The sequence below is a fragment of the Pygocentrus nattereri genome, chromosome 12, assembly GCF_015220715.1.
Source record: "Pygocentrus nattereri isolate fPygNat1 chromosome 12, fPygNat1.pri, whole genome shotgun sequence".
Classification (NCBI taxonomy): Eukaryota; Metazoa; Chordata; class Actinopteri; order Characiformes; family Serrasalmidae; genus Pygocentrus; species Pygocentrus nattereri.
The window spans coordinates 29,241,173-29,258,359 of NC_051222.1; the positions used below are offsets into that span (position 1 = coordinate 29,241,173).

The window sequence follows — 17,187 nt, forward strand, 5'->3', positions numbered from 1 at the left end:
AAACCACTATCACCACCTTCTATAACATCATGACTATCATCACAACAAAACCACTATCACCACCTTCTATAACATCATTACCATCAACACAACAAAACCACTATCACCACCTTCTATAACATCATTACCATCATCACAACAAAACCACTATCACCACCTTCTATAACATCATCACTATCATCACAACATAACCACTATCATCATCTTCTATAACATCATTACCATCATCACAACAAAACCAATATCACCACCTTCTATAACATCATTACCATCATCAGAACAAAACCACTATCACCACCTTCTATAACATCATCACTATCATCACAACAAAACCACTATCATCATCTTCTATAACATCATTACCATCATCACAACAAAACCATTATCATCTTCTATAACATCATTACCATCATCAGAACAAAACCACTATCACCACCTTCTATAACATCATTACCATCATCACAACAAAACCACTATCATCATCTTCTATAACATCATTACCATCATCACAACAAAACCACTATCATCTTCTATAACATCATTACCATCATCACAACAAAACCATTATCATCACCTTCTATAACATCATCACTATCATCACAACAAAACCACTATCATCATCTTCTATAACATCATTACCATCATCACAACAAAACCACTATCATCTTCTATAACATCTTCACTATCATCACAACAAAATCACTATCATCTTCTATAACATCATTACCATCATCACAACAAAACCACTATCACCACCTTCTATAACATCATTACCATCATCACAACAAAACCACTATCACCACCTTCTATAACATCATTACCATCATCACAACAAAACCACTATCACCACCTTCTATAACATCATTACCATCATCACAACAAAACCACTATCACCACCTTCTATAACATCATTACCATCATCACAACAAAACCACTATCACCACCTTCTATAACATCATTACCATCATCACAACAAAACCCTTATCATCTTCTATAACATCATTACCATCATCACAACAAAACCACTATCACCACCTTCTATAACATCATTACCATCATCACAACAAAACCACTATCATCATCTTCTATAACATCATCACTATCATCACAACAAAACCACTATCATCTTCTATAACATCATTACCATCATCACAACAAAATCACTATCACCACCTTCTATAACATCATTACCATCATCACAACAAAACCACTATCATCTTCTATAACATCATTACCATCATCACAACAAAACCACTATCATCATCATCTTCTATAACATCATCACTATCATCACAACAAAACCACTATCATCATCTTCTACAACATCATTACTATCATCTTCTACAACATCATTACCATCATCACAACAAAACCACTATCATCATCATCACTATCATCACAACAAAACCACTATCATCATCTTCTATAACATCATCACTATCATCACAACAAAACTACTATCATCTTCTTCTATAACATCATCACTATCATCACAACAAAACTACTATCATCATCTTCTATAACATCATCACAACAAAACTACTATCATCATCTTCTATAACATCATTACCATCATCACAACAATACCACTATCATCATCTTCTATAACATCATTACCATCATCACAATAAAACCAGTGTCATCTTTATCTTCTTTCTCATCATCATCTCTATTACCACAACAAAATCACTATCATCTTTTATACCATCATTATTATGCTCACAACAAAACCAATGTCATCTTCATCCTCCGTCATCACCATTATCACCAATCATCACAGTCGATGTTAACCATCACCCTTTATGATCAGTGTAATAATTACTATCATCAACAAAACCACTAGTCATAGTCACATCATCATCATCACCATCATAGCTGTTGTCACTGTCATTGCCACCATCTTAATTATCTTCATCATCTCCATCATCATCAGCAACAGCAGCAGCACCATCAGCTTCAGCATCATCAACATCATGATCACAATAACCTGTTCATCATCTTTACCATCATCATTGACATCACCATCACAATAAAACCAATGTGATCATCACACCATCATCTTCACTATCACTGTCATCACAATTATGATCACTATAACAATTACCATCATCACTACATCGCCGTCGTCACTGTCATCAATATCACTGTCATCATGATTGCCATTATCATGACTTACCATCAACACCATCATCATCATCATCACCATCATCATCCTCACCAAAATTATTTTCTGCATTGTCATTACCATCATATGCATTTTTGCATCACCAGTGCCATCATCAACATCATCTTCTCCATCCCTACCATCACCTGCATCATCATCATCATCACAATCCAGTGTAATGACACTGAATACCAAATAGCATTGCTCTTCTAGCTTATTAGCATTATTTGCAAATCATGCATTTGTTCATTCATCCTCCCATTCTCCCATTCTTTCTTTCATCCAACGTTTCTGCCACTGCTTTACCTTTTCGTCCGGCGGAACATGTTGCTTGCAAGGCTGGCTGGCACACACACACATACACACCCACAGCGATGAGAGCGACAGCAGGAGCCGAATGTGTGACAACACACTAACGCGCACTCTCTCTCTCTCTCTCTCTCTCTCTCTCACTCTCTCTCACACACTCCCAGTCACGGGGACCAGCAGGCTAGCTTGTGCCACGCCATGACGCTGGCTTCTGCTTCTTCCACACACACACACACACACACACATACACACACACTTGGAGAACAGAGTAAGTGTGTGAGAGTGTTTCAGGATGTATCCGCAAACAGAGAGAGACAGACAGAGAGAGAGAGAGAGAGAGAGAGAGAGAGAGAGAGAGAGAGAGAGAGAGAGAGAGAGAGAGAGACAAGGAGGCGGATCTCAAGGGTAACGTGCCAACCCAGGAAGTGAAGACAACGAGAGCGAGAGCGAGCGAGAGAGAGAGAGAGAGAGAGAGAGAGAGAGAGAGAAAGATATATATATAGAGAGAGGGAGAGAGAGAGAGAGAGAGAGAGAGAAAGATAGAGATAGATAGAGAGAGGGAGAGAGAGAGAGAGACAGAAAGATAGAGATAGAGAGAGAGAGAGAGAGAGAGAGGGAGAGAGAGACAGAGAAAGATATATATATAGAGAGGGAGAGAGAGAGAAAGAGAGAGAGAGAGAGAGAGAGAGAGAGAGAGAGAGAGAGAGAGGATTATAGAAGGGTTGTCAGCATGCGTGCATGTTTGTGTGTGTGTGGGTGTGGGTGTTGGGGGGTTGTGCGCATGCATGCGTGTGTGTGTGTGTGTGTGTGTGTGTGTGTGCGTGTGTGTGTGTGTCCCAAAAAGCTTATCAGAACACAAAGCTTGGGCGGTGGCAGTGGTAATGGAAATGTGAATGACTCAAGGGAGAGAGAGACAGACAGAAGGGGAGAGAGAGAGAGAGAGAGAGAGAGAGAGAGAGAGAGAGAGAGAGAGAGAGAGAGAGAGAGAGAGGGAAAATGCAATGTCAATGATGCTCTACACCACATGTTTCCTGGGTGTGGCTCAGGTCTTGGGTGACCAAACCTCGACACCAAAAATTTTGATCTATTTGACTCTATATTTTAATTAAATTCAATTCAATTGTTTGATTGGATTTGATCAGATTTGACTCAGTGCAGTTCAGTTCAGTCCAGTACATTTCAATTTGATTCAGTTTAAAATCAGTTTAATCAATTCTGTTTGATTCGGTTCATTTCAGTTCCATTCAATTCAATTTAACTGTATTCAATTCAATTCAATTCCTTTCATTTTAATTTCCATTCATTTCAATGTTTACTTAAGTGATATGATAAATTTACATTTGTACTGTCAAAAGGTTGAAACATTCTAATATAATCCCCTCTCCTCCTCTCTGTTTAAGTCTCTCTCTCTCTCTCTCTCTCTCTCTCTCTCTGTCAGTCTGTTTTTCCATGCCATATTGGCTATGACATCATCTTTATGCCCTACTATAACCAAAATACACTCGCTCACACCCCCCCACCCCCCACCCACCCATGTATCCTGCTGAACACACAGTCCCAGGGTCTTCAATGGTGACATTAGACTGAGGACACAAATACAGATAGAGATGATTCGTCAGATGCTGAAAGTCAGTTATTTCAATAATGAATGTCACTGTGATGCTGATGGAGGAAATGGGTGAAAAATGGATGAGTGGGCGGAGAGATGATACCACTATGACTACACAGGGCACAAAAGGTCACAGTCCATGTGGGAGTGGATTAGACTTAGGATTAGCCTCACACCATTCTTATTACATATGGATACTTACATATAACTGCCATTGGAACAAAACCTCACATCTCAGTTTTTATCGTTTTTCAGTTTTTCTCATAATTTGAAAATGCCTATAGTCCTTTATATTGTGCGTAAACGTCATAATAAATAGACCAAAAGGAACGGCCCAAAATGGCTTGATAAAAAGTCTGGTTCCACTGACTTACATTAAAAGTAAAATATGTTTTTTCCTTCTCCTCTGAAGTGACCATTTTGAAGATACAAGTTTTTGTTCCACCAGCAGCAATATATATAATACATATGGAGCACTATGACTATTACATAGGTCCTGGTCCTCACTTATACAATTCATATATTTTATATACATTTACAAAACATTAATATTATAATATATAGCCCCATTCTCAAAAAATGTTTGATGCTGTGCAAATGTAAATAAAACAGAATGCAATGTTGCACAAATCATGCCGTATATTTAATTGAAAATAGTACAAAAGCAATATATAAAATGCTGAAACTGAAAAATTTTACTATTTTGAAAAATGTATGCCCATTTCGAATTTGATGCCAATAACACATTCCAAAAAAGTTGGGACAGGGACATGTTTACCCCTGTGTTTCATCACAGTGTGAACTGAGGAGAAACTGCTGTAGTTTTGAAATATTTTCTTGTTTTTGTTTGTTATAGGATTTCAGCTGCTCAACAGTTCGGGGTCTCCTTTGTTGTATTTTTTGCTCAATAATGTTCTCAAAAGTTGGAAGGTCTGGACAGCAGGCAGGCCAGTTTAGCACCCAGACCCTTAACACAGAGCAATGCTGTTGTAATACATGCAGAATATGGTTTAACATTGTCTTGCTGAAATACGTAAGGTCTTCCCTGAAGCACACACCATCTGGATGGCAGAATTTGCTGCATTAATGGTGACTTCACAGATGTGCAAGTCACCAATGCCATGTGCACTAATGCATCCCTCCCAAGAATACCGACTTTTGAACTGTGGGCTAATATTAAGCCAAATGGTCTTTCTTCTCTTTCACCCAGAGGATGTAACATCCATGATTTCTAAAACAAATTTTAAATGTTGATTTGTTAGATTTCAGGAAACTTTCCACTTCGCCTCAGTCCATCTTAAATAAGCTCAGGCCCAGAGAAGGCGGCAGTGTTTCTTGATCCTGTTTATATATGGTTTCTTTTTTTCATGTTAGAGTCTTAACGTTTGTGAATGCAGCGAGGAACTGTGCTCACAGTTGTGGTTTTCAGAAGTGCTTCTGAGCCCATGCAGTGATTTCCACGACAGAATCATGTCTATTTTTAATGCAGAGCTGTCTGAGGGCCTGGAGATCATGGCCAACAAAATGAACATATGTCTTTTTCTCAGTTTCAACATTTCATATGTTGTCTTTGTAGCATTCTCAATTAAACATAGGGTTTAAATGAACTGCATTCTGTTTTTATTTATATTTTGCAATGTGCCCCAACTTTTTTGGAAACAAGGTTATATTATTTGAAGGTACTTAGATTTATAATACGTACAGGGCATTATAATTTTATATTGGTATTTACATATATAATACACAGGGGACATAATAATCACACACACACACACACACACACACACACATATATATATATATATATATATAGTGTATATAGCATATATTTACTACCTATAGTATGTAACCGATCACTAAAGCTCAAGCTAATCCTATTTCAGATTCCTTCTGAAGAGCTCTTTTCAGTGCAGATGAATAGACCTGGAGAAGCAGGTGTGAGAGAAAAAGTGTGTGTGTGTGTGTGTGTGTGTGTGTGTGTGTGTGTGTGTGTGAGCACGCACATGGTTTTCTGATGAGAAGCTTTTAGCAGGTACTTGCACATTGCCAGTAATAGATCAAAACCCAGCCTGCTGCACAATACTGAGGTTAAGAAATTAACACAGCAAATTCATTATAATCAAACTCAAATGTTGATTGGATTTCTCTGTGTGAGACAGAAATATCTAGACTGTTATTTCTGGTAAAGTTACGGCCTTGCGCTAACACACATTAAACTTTCACAATTACAAAACCCCCAAAGACTTCAAAGTGACACACCACTTATGTTGAAATAACACAGAACAATTGTGTTAGTACAGTGCAGAACAAATAACACTAGTGTTAGTATAGCACATTATGTGAGCACAACAAAAAGCACTAAGCACATTCTTTACACTAGTATACCAGTTGGATCCAGTGTTGTGTATGCATAACTCTTAAGTAGCCAGTATAGCTTATATATACTTTATAGTATAATTTAGCTATCCGCCCAGCCTCTACTTAACATGGTAATTTAATTCTATTATTAATTATTAACTACTTTTTCTTATCAAGCTAGCTTATAACTTTAGCATAAACACGTAGCCCAAATGACCGTAGCTTTAACCACTATGGGGAACAAACCTAAAAGTAAGGCAGATCCTAAAGCTGCTGGTGTGAATTGGCAGGTCAAGAGCGGCTGATGTTGGCCTGCTGTAATGTTCAGCACCATGGAGAGCTCCTCGCTGCACCTCTCTGACTGTACACTGCAGTGGCTCATGCAAGTATGCGTTTTTAGTTTTCACCATCATTGTTTTGAGCCACGTCAGCTGAGAGTGTAGAGAGGCTTTAACCTTTTGAGCCATCTGCAGTAGCACAGGCTGAAGCCTGGCTGCAGCACACTGTCTGTTGCTAAGATAGAACCCATGGTTTTAGCTCTTTTATTCAAATACAGCTTTTAAATGGATTTTAAATTGATGCCTTCACTCTTATTTCTAATGTCTTCTGAACCCATTCTTAGACCAACAAAAAGCATTTCTCTCTTCAGCCACAAGATGGCACGGCATCTTTCAGATGGGATGAACTAGTCAGACAGTGTAGTGGATAACACACTTCATAAATACTCCACAAACACTTCACTAAACATGTAAACGTAAGAACAAAATGTTTTCCAATGGAAATTTGCCTCATTCACAGTTCAGCTTTGCTTCATTAACAGGTGTAAACTTCCTTAGATAAAACAAGATTTTCTTTTGTGGGAATAATTTTTACAAGAGTAACGACAATATATTGCAATATGTCGTATTGTGATGCTTAGTGTATCACAAATCTTTAATGTATCACAATAGAACTTCTACAGTATTGTGATGATATTGTACTGTGAGGCAAATAATAAAAAATGAGAGCATGAAATGACACAGCCAGTTTGTGCCCAGTTCTTCACTGTAATATTAGACATAAGGTCAACCCTCAGAGCTTCAGAGAAGGCCTAGTGATTTCTGGGCACTAAAAAGTGGTGTCAATTTTTGTAGCATCATGACTGCATTTAAACTCTGCAAGTACTACAGCACTAGAAATGTTTCATTGTTCAGTTTTGGATGAAGATAAAAGGCCATGAGAAAACTGGCCAATCAGAGCTTATGTTTTCAGTAGTATCTAGGTATATGTAGCTAAGCGAGCTCTCCTATTGGTTAAGGCGTTAAGAGCTGAAAAGAGTACAAACGTGTTATATTAAATGTCTGCATGTCTGTAATGGCTGATTAGGCCATTGATTAAGCTGCCCACTACTGAGTTACTGTGAAACCGCTAAAGGTAAAATACATGTTAATACGTCTGTCACAAGCCTCAAATAGAACAGCCAAAAAAGTGTTTGTGCGAACTGCTGTTAGCTTAGCTAACAAACTACTACAATCCCATAGGGGTGCTAGCAGAAGTTAGCATTACCATAGAGGTGTGTTTTTACCATAGAGGTGCGTTTTTTCCATAGAGGTGTGTTTTTACCATAGAGGTGTGTTTTTACCATAGAGGTGTGTTTTTACCATAGAGGTGCGTTTTTAAAATAGAGGTGTGTTTTTACCATAGAGGTGTGTTTTTACCATAGAGGTGCGCTTTTACCATAGAGGTGTGTTTTTACCATAGAGGTGCATTTTTACCATAGAGGTGTGTTGTTACCATAGAGGTGCATTTTTACCATAGAGGTGTGTTTTTACCATAGAGGTGCATTTTTACCATAGAGGTGTGTTGTTACCATAGAGGTGCATTTTTACCATAGAGGTGTGTTGTTACCATAGAGGTGCATTTTTACCATAGAGGTGTGTTTTTACCATAGAGGTGCATTTTTACCATAGAGGTGCATTTTTACCATAGAGGTGTGTTTTTACCATAGAGGTGCATTTTTACCATAGAGGTGTGTTTTTACCATAGAGGTGCGTTTTTACCATAGAGGTGTGTTTTTACCATAGAGGTGCGTTTTTACCATAGAGGTGTGTTTTTACCATAGAGGTGCGTTTTTAAAATAGAGGTGTGTTTTTACCATAAAGATGTGTTTTTACCATAGAGGTGTGTTTTTACCATAGAGGTGCGTTTTTAAAATAGAGGTGTGTTTTTACCATAGAGGTGTGTTTTTACCATAGAGGTGTGTTTTTACCATAGAGGTGCGTTTTTACCATAGAGGTGTGTTTTTACCATAAAGATGTGTTTTTACCATAGAGGTGCATTTTTACCATAGAGGTGTGTTTTTACCATAGAGGTGCGTTTTTACCATAGAGGTGCGTTTTTAAAATAGAGGTGCGTTTTTACCATAGAGGTGTGTTTTTACCATAGAGGTGCGTTTTTAAAATAGAGGTGTGTTGTTACCATAGAGGTGCATTTTTACCATAGAGGTGTGTTTTTACCATAGAGGTGCATTTTTACCATAGAGGTGTGTTGTTACCATAGAGGTGCATTTTTACCATAGAGGTGTGTTGTTACCATAGAGGTGCATTTTTACCATAGAGGTGTGTTTTTACCATAGAGGTGCATTTTTACCATAGAGGTGCATTTTTACCATAGAGGTGTGTTTTTACCATAGAGGTGCATTTTTACCATAGAGGTGTGTTTTTACCATAGAGGTGCGTTTTTACCATAGAGGTGTGTTTTTACCATAGAGGTGCGTTTTTACCATAGAGGTGTGTTTTTACCATAGAGGTGCGTTTTTAAAATAGAGGTGTGTTTTTACCATAAAGATGTGTTTTTACCATAGAGGTGTGTTTTTACCATAGAGGTGCGTTTTTAAAATAGAGGTGTGTTTTTACCATAGAGGTGTGTTTTTACCATAGAGGTGTGTTTTTACCATAGAGGTGCGTTTTTACCATAGAGGTGTGTTTTTACCATAAAGATGTGTTTTTACCATAGAGGTGCATTTTTACCATAGAGGTGTGTTTTTACCATAGAGGTGCGTTTTTACCATAGAGGTGCGTTTTTAAAATAGAGGTGCGTTTTTACCATAGAGGTGTGTTTTTACCATAGAGGTGCGTTTTTACCATAGAGGTGCGTTTTTACCATAGAGGTGTGTTTTTACCATAAAGATGTGTTTTTACCATAGAGGTGCGTTTTTACCATAGAGGTGTGTTTTTAAAATAAAGATGTGTTTTTACCATAGAGGTGCGTTTTTACCATAGAGGTGCGTTTTTACCATAGAGGTGTGTTTTTACCATAGAGGTGCGTTTTTACCATAGAGGTGTGTTTTTACCATAGAGGTGCGTTTTTACCATAGAGGTGCGTTTTTACTCATGGCTTTACACGTTTGCCTCAAATCGAAGGCCAAGCTCTTGTGGTCACAGCTGATCGCTCATTTATGCTACAATGGGTGTGATGTGAAGAAGGAAGAAAAAGCTCTAACATGGTTTTATTCCCGGTAATTTTAAAGCAGTCTGATTGGTCCGTTCATCAGGAAATGTTCATACAGCGTGAACGTCAGTTTTCAAACACTGTAAAAACTAATGAATCTAAGACAGTTAGGAGTTACATGGTTTTGATATGAGAGCAATGGTACAAAATACAAAGTTAAAGAAGGACAGTCAGATGGTTTAGTGGGACACTACCTGCTGCTCTTCCTCGGCAGTGGCAGATCCTTCTGGAAGAGAGAGACAGAGAGAGAGAGAGTGAGAGAAATAACATTATCCATTTAAAATAATACAACAAACTGTTGTTCAATAACAGCCTGCTTATAGACATAAAACACTGCCTACAAATAAAGAAGACCATCTTTTGAGTGAGGGATATTCATTAGGGTCCATAAAGGCTCACAGGAAAGCGGAGGGGGGGAGGGGAGTGTGATATTAGACAGCACTTAGGGGAGGGAGGGCAATCCCCCAAACATTATACAGACCACAGAGAGAGAGAGAGAGAGAGAGAGAGAGACTAAATATCAATTGATGCACAAAAAAAATTATAAAATGCTCATCACTGAAATTAACTGTTAAAGGGGAATTCCACCAGTATTTCTAAGTTTCTGCACAATCAAATGGTTAAGATGTAAACAGAGTCATTCAGAGTGGTCTGATGTGAAATGATTCATAGTAGAGGAACTAACAGACTGATTTCTTTATAGTGGTGGTGATAGGAAGCAGGCATCATAATGTCTGTAACACAAATATAGCCATTTCATTTACTATCCAAACCCACCAGTGAACCTATACGTGTCTTCTGAGTTCATATTTAATATTGATCATGATAAAACGGCAGTAAATCTGAAAACGATGTTGCCTCACAACACCCTGCATATATCCTTCCCTCAATGTGTGAGGCGTCCGAGTATTTGTAACTATTTAGCGTAGTATCTTTCTGACAGGGGCGGCACGGTGGCGTGGTGGGTAGCGCTGTCGCCTCACAGCGAGGAGGGCCTGGGTTCGATTCCCCGGCCGGGTGACCAGGGTCCTCTCTGTGTGGAGTTTGCATGTTCTCCCCGTGTCTGCGTGGGTTTCCTCCGGGTTCTCCGGTTTCCTCCCACAGTCCAAAGACATGCAGTCATGCTAAATTGCCCCTAGGTGTGAGTGACTGTCTGTGTCTGTCTGTCTGCCCTGTGATGGACTGGCGACCTGTCCATCGTGCCTTTCGCCCGAAGACTGCTGGGATAGGCTCCAGCACCCCCCCGCGACCCTGACGGAGAAGCGGCTTGGAAAATGGATGGATGGGTGGATCTTTCTGACAGGGAGCTTTTAGAGGCATTAAACTCTTCAGACGTCTGGTTCCTATCGCCACCACTGTGAGACTCAGGAAGTTTCTCTAGAACGAAGCATTTCACACCAAACCACTCTGAATGACTGTTTCAATCGGAATCATTTAATTATATGAAATTTTGAAAAATCGGTGGAATTCCCCTTCAGTGTATTAAGATTTTAGCCTAAGCATCATGGGCTTGTTCTCACAGTGTAAAGGGCAGCTGGTGTTTTCATACAGTGTAAAGAAATAAACAGAGAAAAAGTTGAGGTGGAGGTTTTGTGTGATGGCGTAAAACGGTTTCTCCTCCCAAGCCGTGCGCTACAGAGCTTTTAGGGATCCACACAAAAATGTACGTGTTAGTTTTGGCAGAGGTCTTGCTGATGCCCCCTGCTGGTGCAGTAAGGAGCAGTATCGGGGGACAATGACCTCACCTGCAGTGACTCATTTTGATGACATCGTGCGTGACACGGGTTTTCCTGCCAGCGCCACCGAGCAGCTAATGGAGGATTAAGTGGGCAAATGGTCTCTGTGGTTGCCCTCCACGTGTGCAGCACACACACACACACACACACACACACACACACACACACACACACACACACACACACACACAAATATTAGACCAGTGAAAATAGCTCTCCACAGCTGCCACCCTGGAACCCTTGAGATCTGGCCTTCCTATCAGCCTTAAAGGCTCAAGGTAAAGATGGAGAGAAGTGGAACACCGAGCCGAGAAAAAAGAACGAATTGTTGATGCAAAACAAAAACCCCCTCCACTACTAGACGTTTCAACTTCAAAAGAAAAATTATGATAAAACTTCTGAGAGAATTCCAATCTTTCCAAACAGCTTGGCCGTTCAAGCTGACAGATCCCTGAAAAACAGCATTGTCCAACATGGAAACTGACTACAGAGAGCAGCAGTGGAAGCAGATTTAATGAGCACCAGGAAAACCAGCATATCGCTGCTGTTGGAACAAAACCTTTTTCAGTTTTTGGCATAATGTGAAAACGCCCATTGTCCTTCACATTGTGTGGACATTTCAGAATGAATAGACCAAAGGAAACGGCCCAAAATACCTTGGAAAAACGTCTGGCTCCATTGACTTACCTTAAAAGTAAAGTCTGTTTTTTATCTTCTCCTGTAAAGTTACCATTTAGGAGATACAAGATTTTGTTCCAACAACAGCAACATGCTGTGTTTTGGTTGCTGGTATACTGGTCAATCAGCATGACTATCCTGGGTGGCCAACCAGTGGAAGGCATGCTGGTCTGGCCTGTGCTTTTAAGTAGGGATCAAGCTCAGCTTGAAGTGGTAGGTAAAAAAAAAGAAGCCGACATTAGACTGTTTTCTTAAAAGTAGCCGATGAGCCAAGACATGTCTGGAGTCGGATATTTGATCCTTTACTTTTGCACTGAAACTAATGGCTAATATAAATTAGTTAACAAACAATGGAAGTTTATATCCACCCACTATCACAGCGTACAGTGGCTCAGTGTTTAAATTCTCACACAGTTTCCTCACATATCTTGTCTCATTCTGTTAAGTATCTCAAACAGACTTTTGACACTGTAGGACAGTGTTATCTATAGGCTAAACAGCTTCTGCGTAGCTAAAAGCAGTAGCAGCCATCACTCTGAAGTCTGGAGTTTGTCTCCACGTTTGGCTATTTTTACTTGAAAACTTCAGACACCAAATCTGCCTTGGCTCTCTGACTATATTTGGGGTTGGATGAAAATGTGATATTTCACTGAACTACTGCTCTAATCATTTCTGAAAGTGTTTGAATACATTTATGCTTAAAATATGCTGATAGCATGACTCAAGTAGCACAGTAGTCACATCACCAGGGCGTCTGATCTGCTCTGAATAGCCCCATTACTCAGACATCTATGGTAGACTGTTTGCTCACTGGCGTCACTGCGACTCTGTTAGACCAGCATAGCAAAACAGCTGCAATGGACGTTGTTATGCTAATCGCCAGAAGTGTTTTGGATGCTGACCTTGACCTTGACCTTGACCAAGTTGGGTGGCCAGCATCAAACCAGCATAAACGAGCTCAGACCATCCTGGAATACATACTGGTCTGCGCTAGTTTTTACAGCAGGTAGATCAGGGGGCATAATCCATACAGCATTGCAGAGAATAAGTTCCATCAAGGCTAACTAGCTAGATAAATAGCTAGCCAGCTAAACAGACAACTAGCTAACAAGATGAATAGCTAGCTATCTAAATAAACAACTTTCTAGACATTAGCATGTTTCACTAGATTAATAGGTAACGAGATAAACAGCTGGCTAGCTAGAAAGATGATAGGTAGGTAGGTAGATAGATTGCTAGCTCGATAGATAAATTTAGCCAGCTAAATAAACAGACTGTAAGCTGGATAAGCTGGATAAGCTGGATAAATAGATTAAACAGTGGTTGGTGTAGTGTAGTGGTTAACTCTTCTGTGCTGGAGACTGGGGTTCGATCCCCTGCTTGGGCAAGCACCCTAAGCTATACTAATAAGAGTCCTTGGGCCAGACTCCTAACACTACCTTCACCTACCTGTGTAAAATGATCAAATGGTAAGTTGCTCTGGATAAGAGTGTCTGCCAAATGCCATAAATCTAAATAGATAGCTAGGTGGATAAAAAGACAGATAGCTATCTAGATAAATTCCTAACTAAAGAGATACCAAGGTGAATGGCTAGCAGGCTAATCAATCATGAAACTGCAGATTTACAGTAGCTGTATAAATCCCAGATACATTAGAGGCTTTGACAGAATTGACGAACGAGACCAGGGTCGTGGGAAGTGATTTCAAGACTGCAACTGCTAAGAATAATAAAAATTCTAAAACATTCTGGACTTTATATTTGAGCATAGCAAAGACTCATGTGTGCTTGTTTAAGTGTGGAGTATTTTATATGTTTTTTATATGTTAAAATTCTGCAGTAGCCAGTCGCCGTTGTTGGAAGAAAAACGATGACTTTACAGGAGGAGGAAAAAACCTACTTTACTTTTAATGCAAGTCAATGGAACCAGAATTTTTTCCAAGGCATTTTGGGTCAGTTCTTTTAGTCCATTCATCTTGAAGTTTACATACCATGTAAATGGTAACAGTCATTTTCATATCACGCCAAAAACTGAAAAACGTAAAAAAAAAATGGAGAGACGAGGTTTTGAATCCGACAGCGGCGATATGTTTAATTAGAAAAGCACAAAGATAATTGGCAACTAATATTAATTAATCAGATTAGTTCAGGATCAGCTTATCCCCCAGTTTATGAGGCCTGCAGTTATAAAACATGATCCAGAACCAGCGCTGCTGCTCTGCGGATACTGGCCCCGATCGCTCTTATTTATTGAGTATTCTCTGACAGGCCCGGTAAAGCAGCGCTGCTGCATTCCCTTCGACTAAACGAATCTCTGCCTAGAGATAAAACTAGGCCAGCTGGAGAGGGCTTTCATCTACTGCTGTTCCCCCCTTTTGGGGAAATGGGGCTGCGGCGGCACGCTCTTCTCAGGACATGAAAAAAAGTTGCAGCTTCTCTAACAGTGTGTTGCTCTTTGGTGAGATGATTATCTAAAACACTGAATGGATTTAAATAGATTAACAGCCTGAGGCTTATCTATGCAGTGTTTATAGGGCATATATCACTGAAAACTGTTTTCCTCCTTTTTTTTAATAAAAGTACTTGATGTACCGTGTTTCAAAACATACCACTCACTCTCCAGTCCGCACACTCCACACATGGTAACACAGCTGCAAAGCATCATTTCATTCATGCTTCATCATTTCATTCATCATGTCACAGAAAGCAGCACCTTTACATACATCTAGCTATTCAGGCTAGAGCAGCAGACAGTAAGAAGTGTTTCAGGCCAGACTGCTTTTTAAATGAGGCATGAAATCAGGGTATCCAATCAGAATAGGGGCCTATAATACTGCACGAGAGACCACCTTTCATTAAGTCAAAGAGCTATTAAGTATTTATTTCAGTTTATTTCCAAGGACATTAGATTATTACAAGATAATCTACTTGGATAAAGAAGGAGGAACAGGGGTTTCCAAAATCAAAAGATCAAAAAAATACAAAGAAAACTTCCTAGTAGACCCCTGTAGCACAGCATGTGCTACCCTGGGCTCAAGGAGGACGCTGGAGGCACGACTTAAGGTTGCAGCAGCCATGTTTCTTTATTTTCCCACAGAATATCAGTCTCTTGAGCTTTTTAGCTCTTTAAGTCGCCGCTGCTGCTCGTCTCTCTCGCTCTCTGTTCCCTCTTTTTTTAAAAGGCACTCAAGCTGCCCGCCAGATCAGAATCAGCTGGCTCTCATTAAGGGCAGCGTGAGCACCAGAGCCGAGAGGGAACGAGAGCTCGCCGCTCCGCCTCCCCGTTAACACCCCCAGCTGGCAGCTCAGCTGCCTGGGTCGAATGTAGCAGCCTCGCTGCATATCAGGGGGCAGGGCCTGGGCGGCGGAGCTCAGGACTCGCTCCTTCCTCTAGTGCCTCCCGTAGCCGGCACTGGCATCATCCTCCTCCTCCCATGTCACTCCCATGACTTGCGTTCATCCTGGGTGCTAGGGCTTTGCAGTCCAGGGGCGGGCACATGCCACATACCCCCAACACCCAACCTAGGCCGGGAACCTGGCCTGAGCCGCCACACCCCACCAGGGAAAGACCCAGGGCAGGAGAACCAAGCCATCCCATGGGTAGGGACGCCCCTCAGCATCCGGTCTGGAGTCTTGGAGGCCGGGACGTCAGGGAAGCCTGGGCCAACCGCCGACACAGATAGGGTTGCACTGATGTCCTTGGGTGCAGGCGGAGTCACGGTGGCATCTTCGGTGGCAGTGAGGGGAGGGGAGGAGCGTCCTCGGAGCAGGAAGAGGACGGGACAGAAGAAGGGCTTGAATACTCCTGGGAGCTGGGACTGGAGGCTTGAGGAGTGGTGAGAGGGGCATTCATGCCCCCACACACCCCGAGAGTCGCCGCTCTGCCAGCAGGCTCCTGACCATCTGACGGGTTGCCACCTGCTGCTCCTCAAGCAGCTTCAAGTGCTTTTCAACAGCCTGCAGCTCCCGCCAGCCGGCCAGGTGCAGGTGGACCAGGGTCTTGATGGCCTCTTTTTCTGTCGTGGAGACTTCCTCGATGTGTTGGCGTCCTGCCCCGAGGTTTCGGCACCACTGTAGCACAGCATGTGCTATCCTGGGTTCAAGGAGGACGCTGGAGGCAGGATTTAAGGTTGCAGCAGCCATGTTTCTTTATTTTCCCACAGAATAATCAACTAAAGCTATGCAACTTTCAGTGGCTTGAGCTACACTTTTCAGTCTCTTGAGCTTTTCAGCTCTCCAGTCTCTTTTGCTGTTGCTGCTCCTCGTCTCTCTCTCTAAAGTTGCTCACGCTGTCACTCCTGTGCCTTGCGTTCGTCCAGGGAGCTCGGACTTTACGCTTCGCCCCCTCCACACTCGCGGCTCTCTCCCCGGCATCCTCGCTGAGGTTTGTCACTGCTGAGCGTTCAGGCCCCGCCTTTCTGCAATGTCATTGTCGGGGCCGCGGGGGCTGGGGCCCGGGTGGGCCGGGGGGGCAGGCGCATGCCACAACACCCAAAACTGTCCCCATCACATAAACAGTTCTTAAAGCTTTCCTCTTTGAGAGAGAGAATAAATTCAAGCTCCACTCTGGATTCAGATCTGAAAACATCCACAGGAGCTTCTGTCCATCCTTCCACTGAGAGACACTCAGCACTCAGAGTCTGAAAGGATGTGGAGCTGTTAAGAAGCTCTTACTGAGAAAAGAATAAATCAAACAAAGAAGCTGCTGGTGTTTCTCAGAACAACGGACTGACCCCCCCAGAGTCCAGACCTCAACATCACTGAATGTGTTTGGGATTATTTGGATGGTGCGAAGCAGAAAATATTAAACCAACTTCTAAGACTGAACTTTGGAGGAGTGAAAAA

At 41.3% G+C, this 17,187-nt stretch overlaps 1 protein-coding gene across 3 annotated transcripts in view; it reads right to left on the reverse strand.

The window, feature by feature from the left end:
• mast1a (microtubule associated serine/threonine kinase 1a) overlaps positions 1 to 17,187 on the reverse strand; it is a 120,601-nt gene that overhangs the window by 92,955 nt on the left and 10,459 nt on the right. For 2 of the 3 annotated variants that reach the window (XM_037543213.1, XM_037543212.1), the window contains exon 2: positions 10,124 to 10,155. In XM_037543213.1, the coding sequence (XP_037399110.1) occupies positions 10,124 to 10,155 (32 nt within the window). Of the gene's footprint in view, positions 1 to 2,470; positions 2,751 to 10,123; positions 10,156 to 17,187 lie in introns of those variants that run through there. The other variant, XM_017720674.2, reaches the window with a different exon arrangement.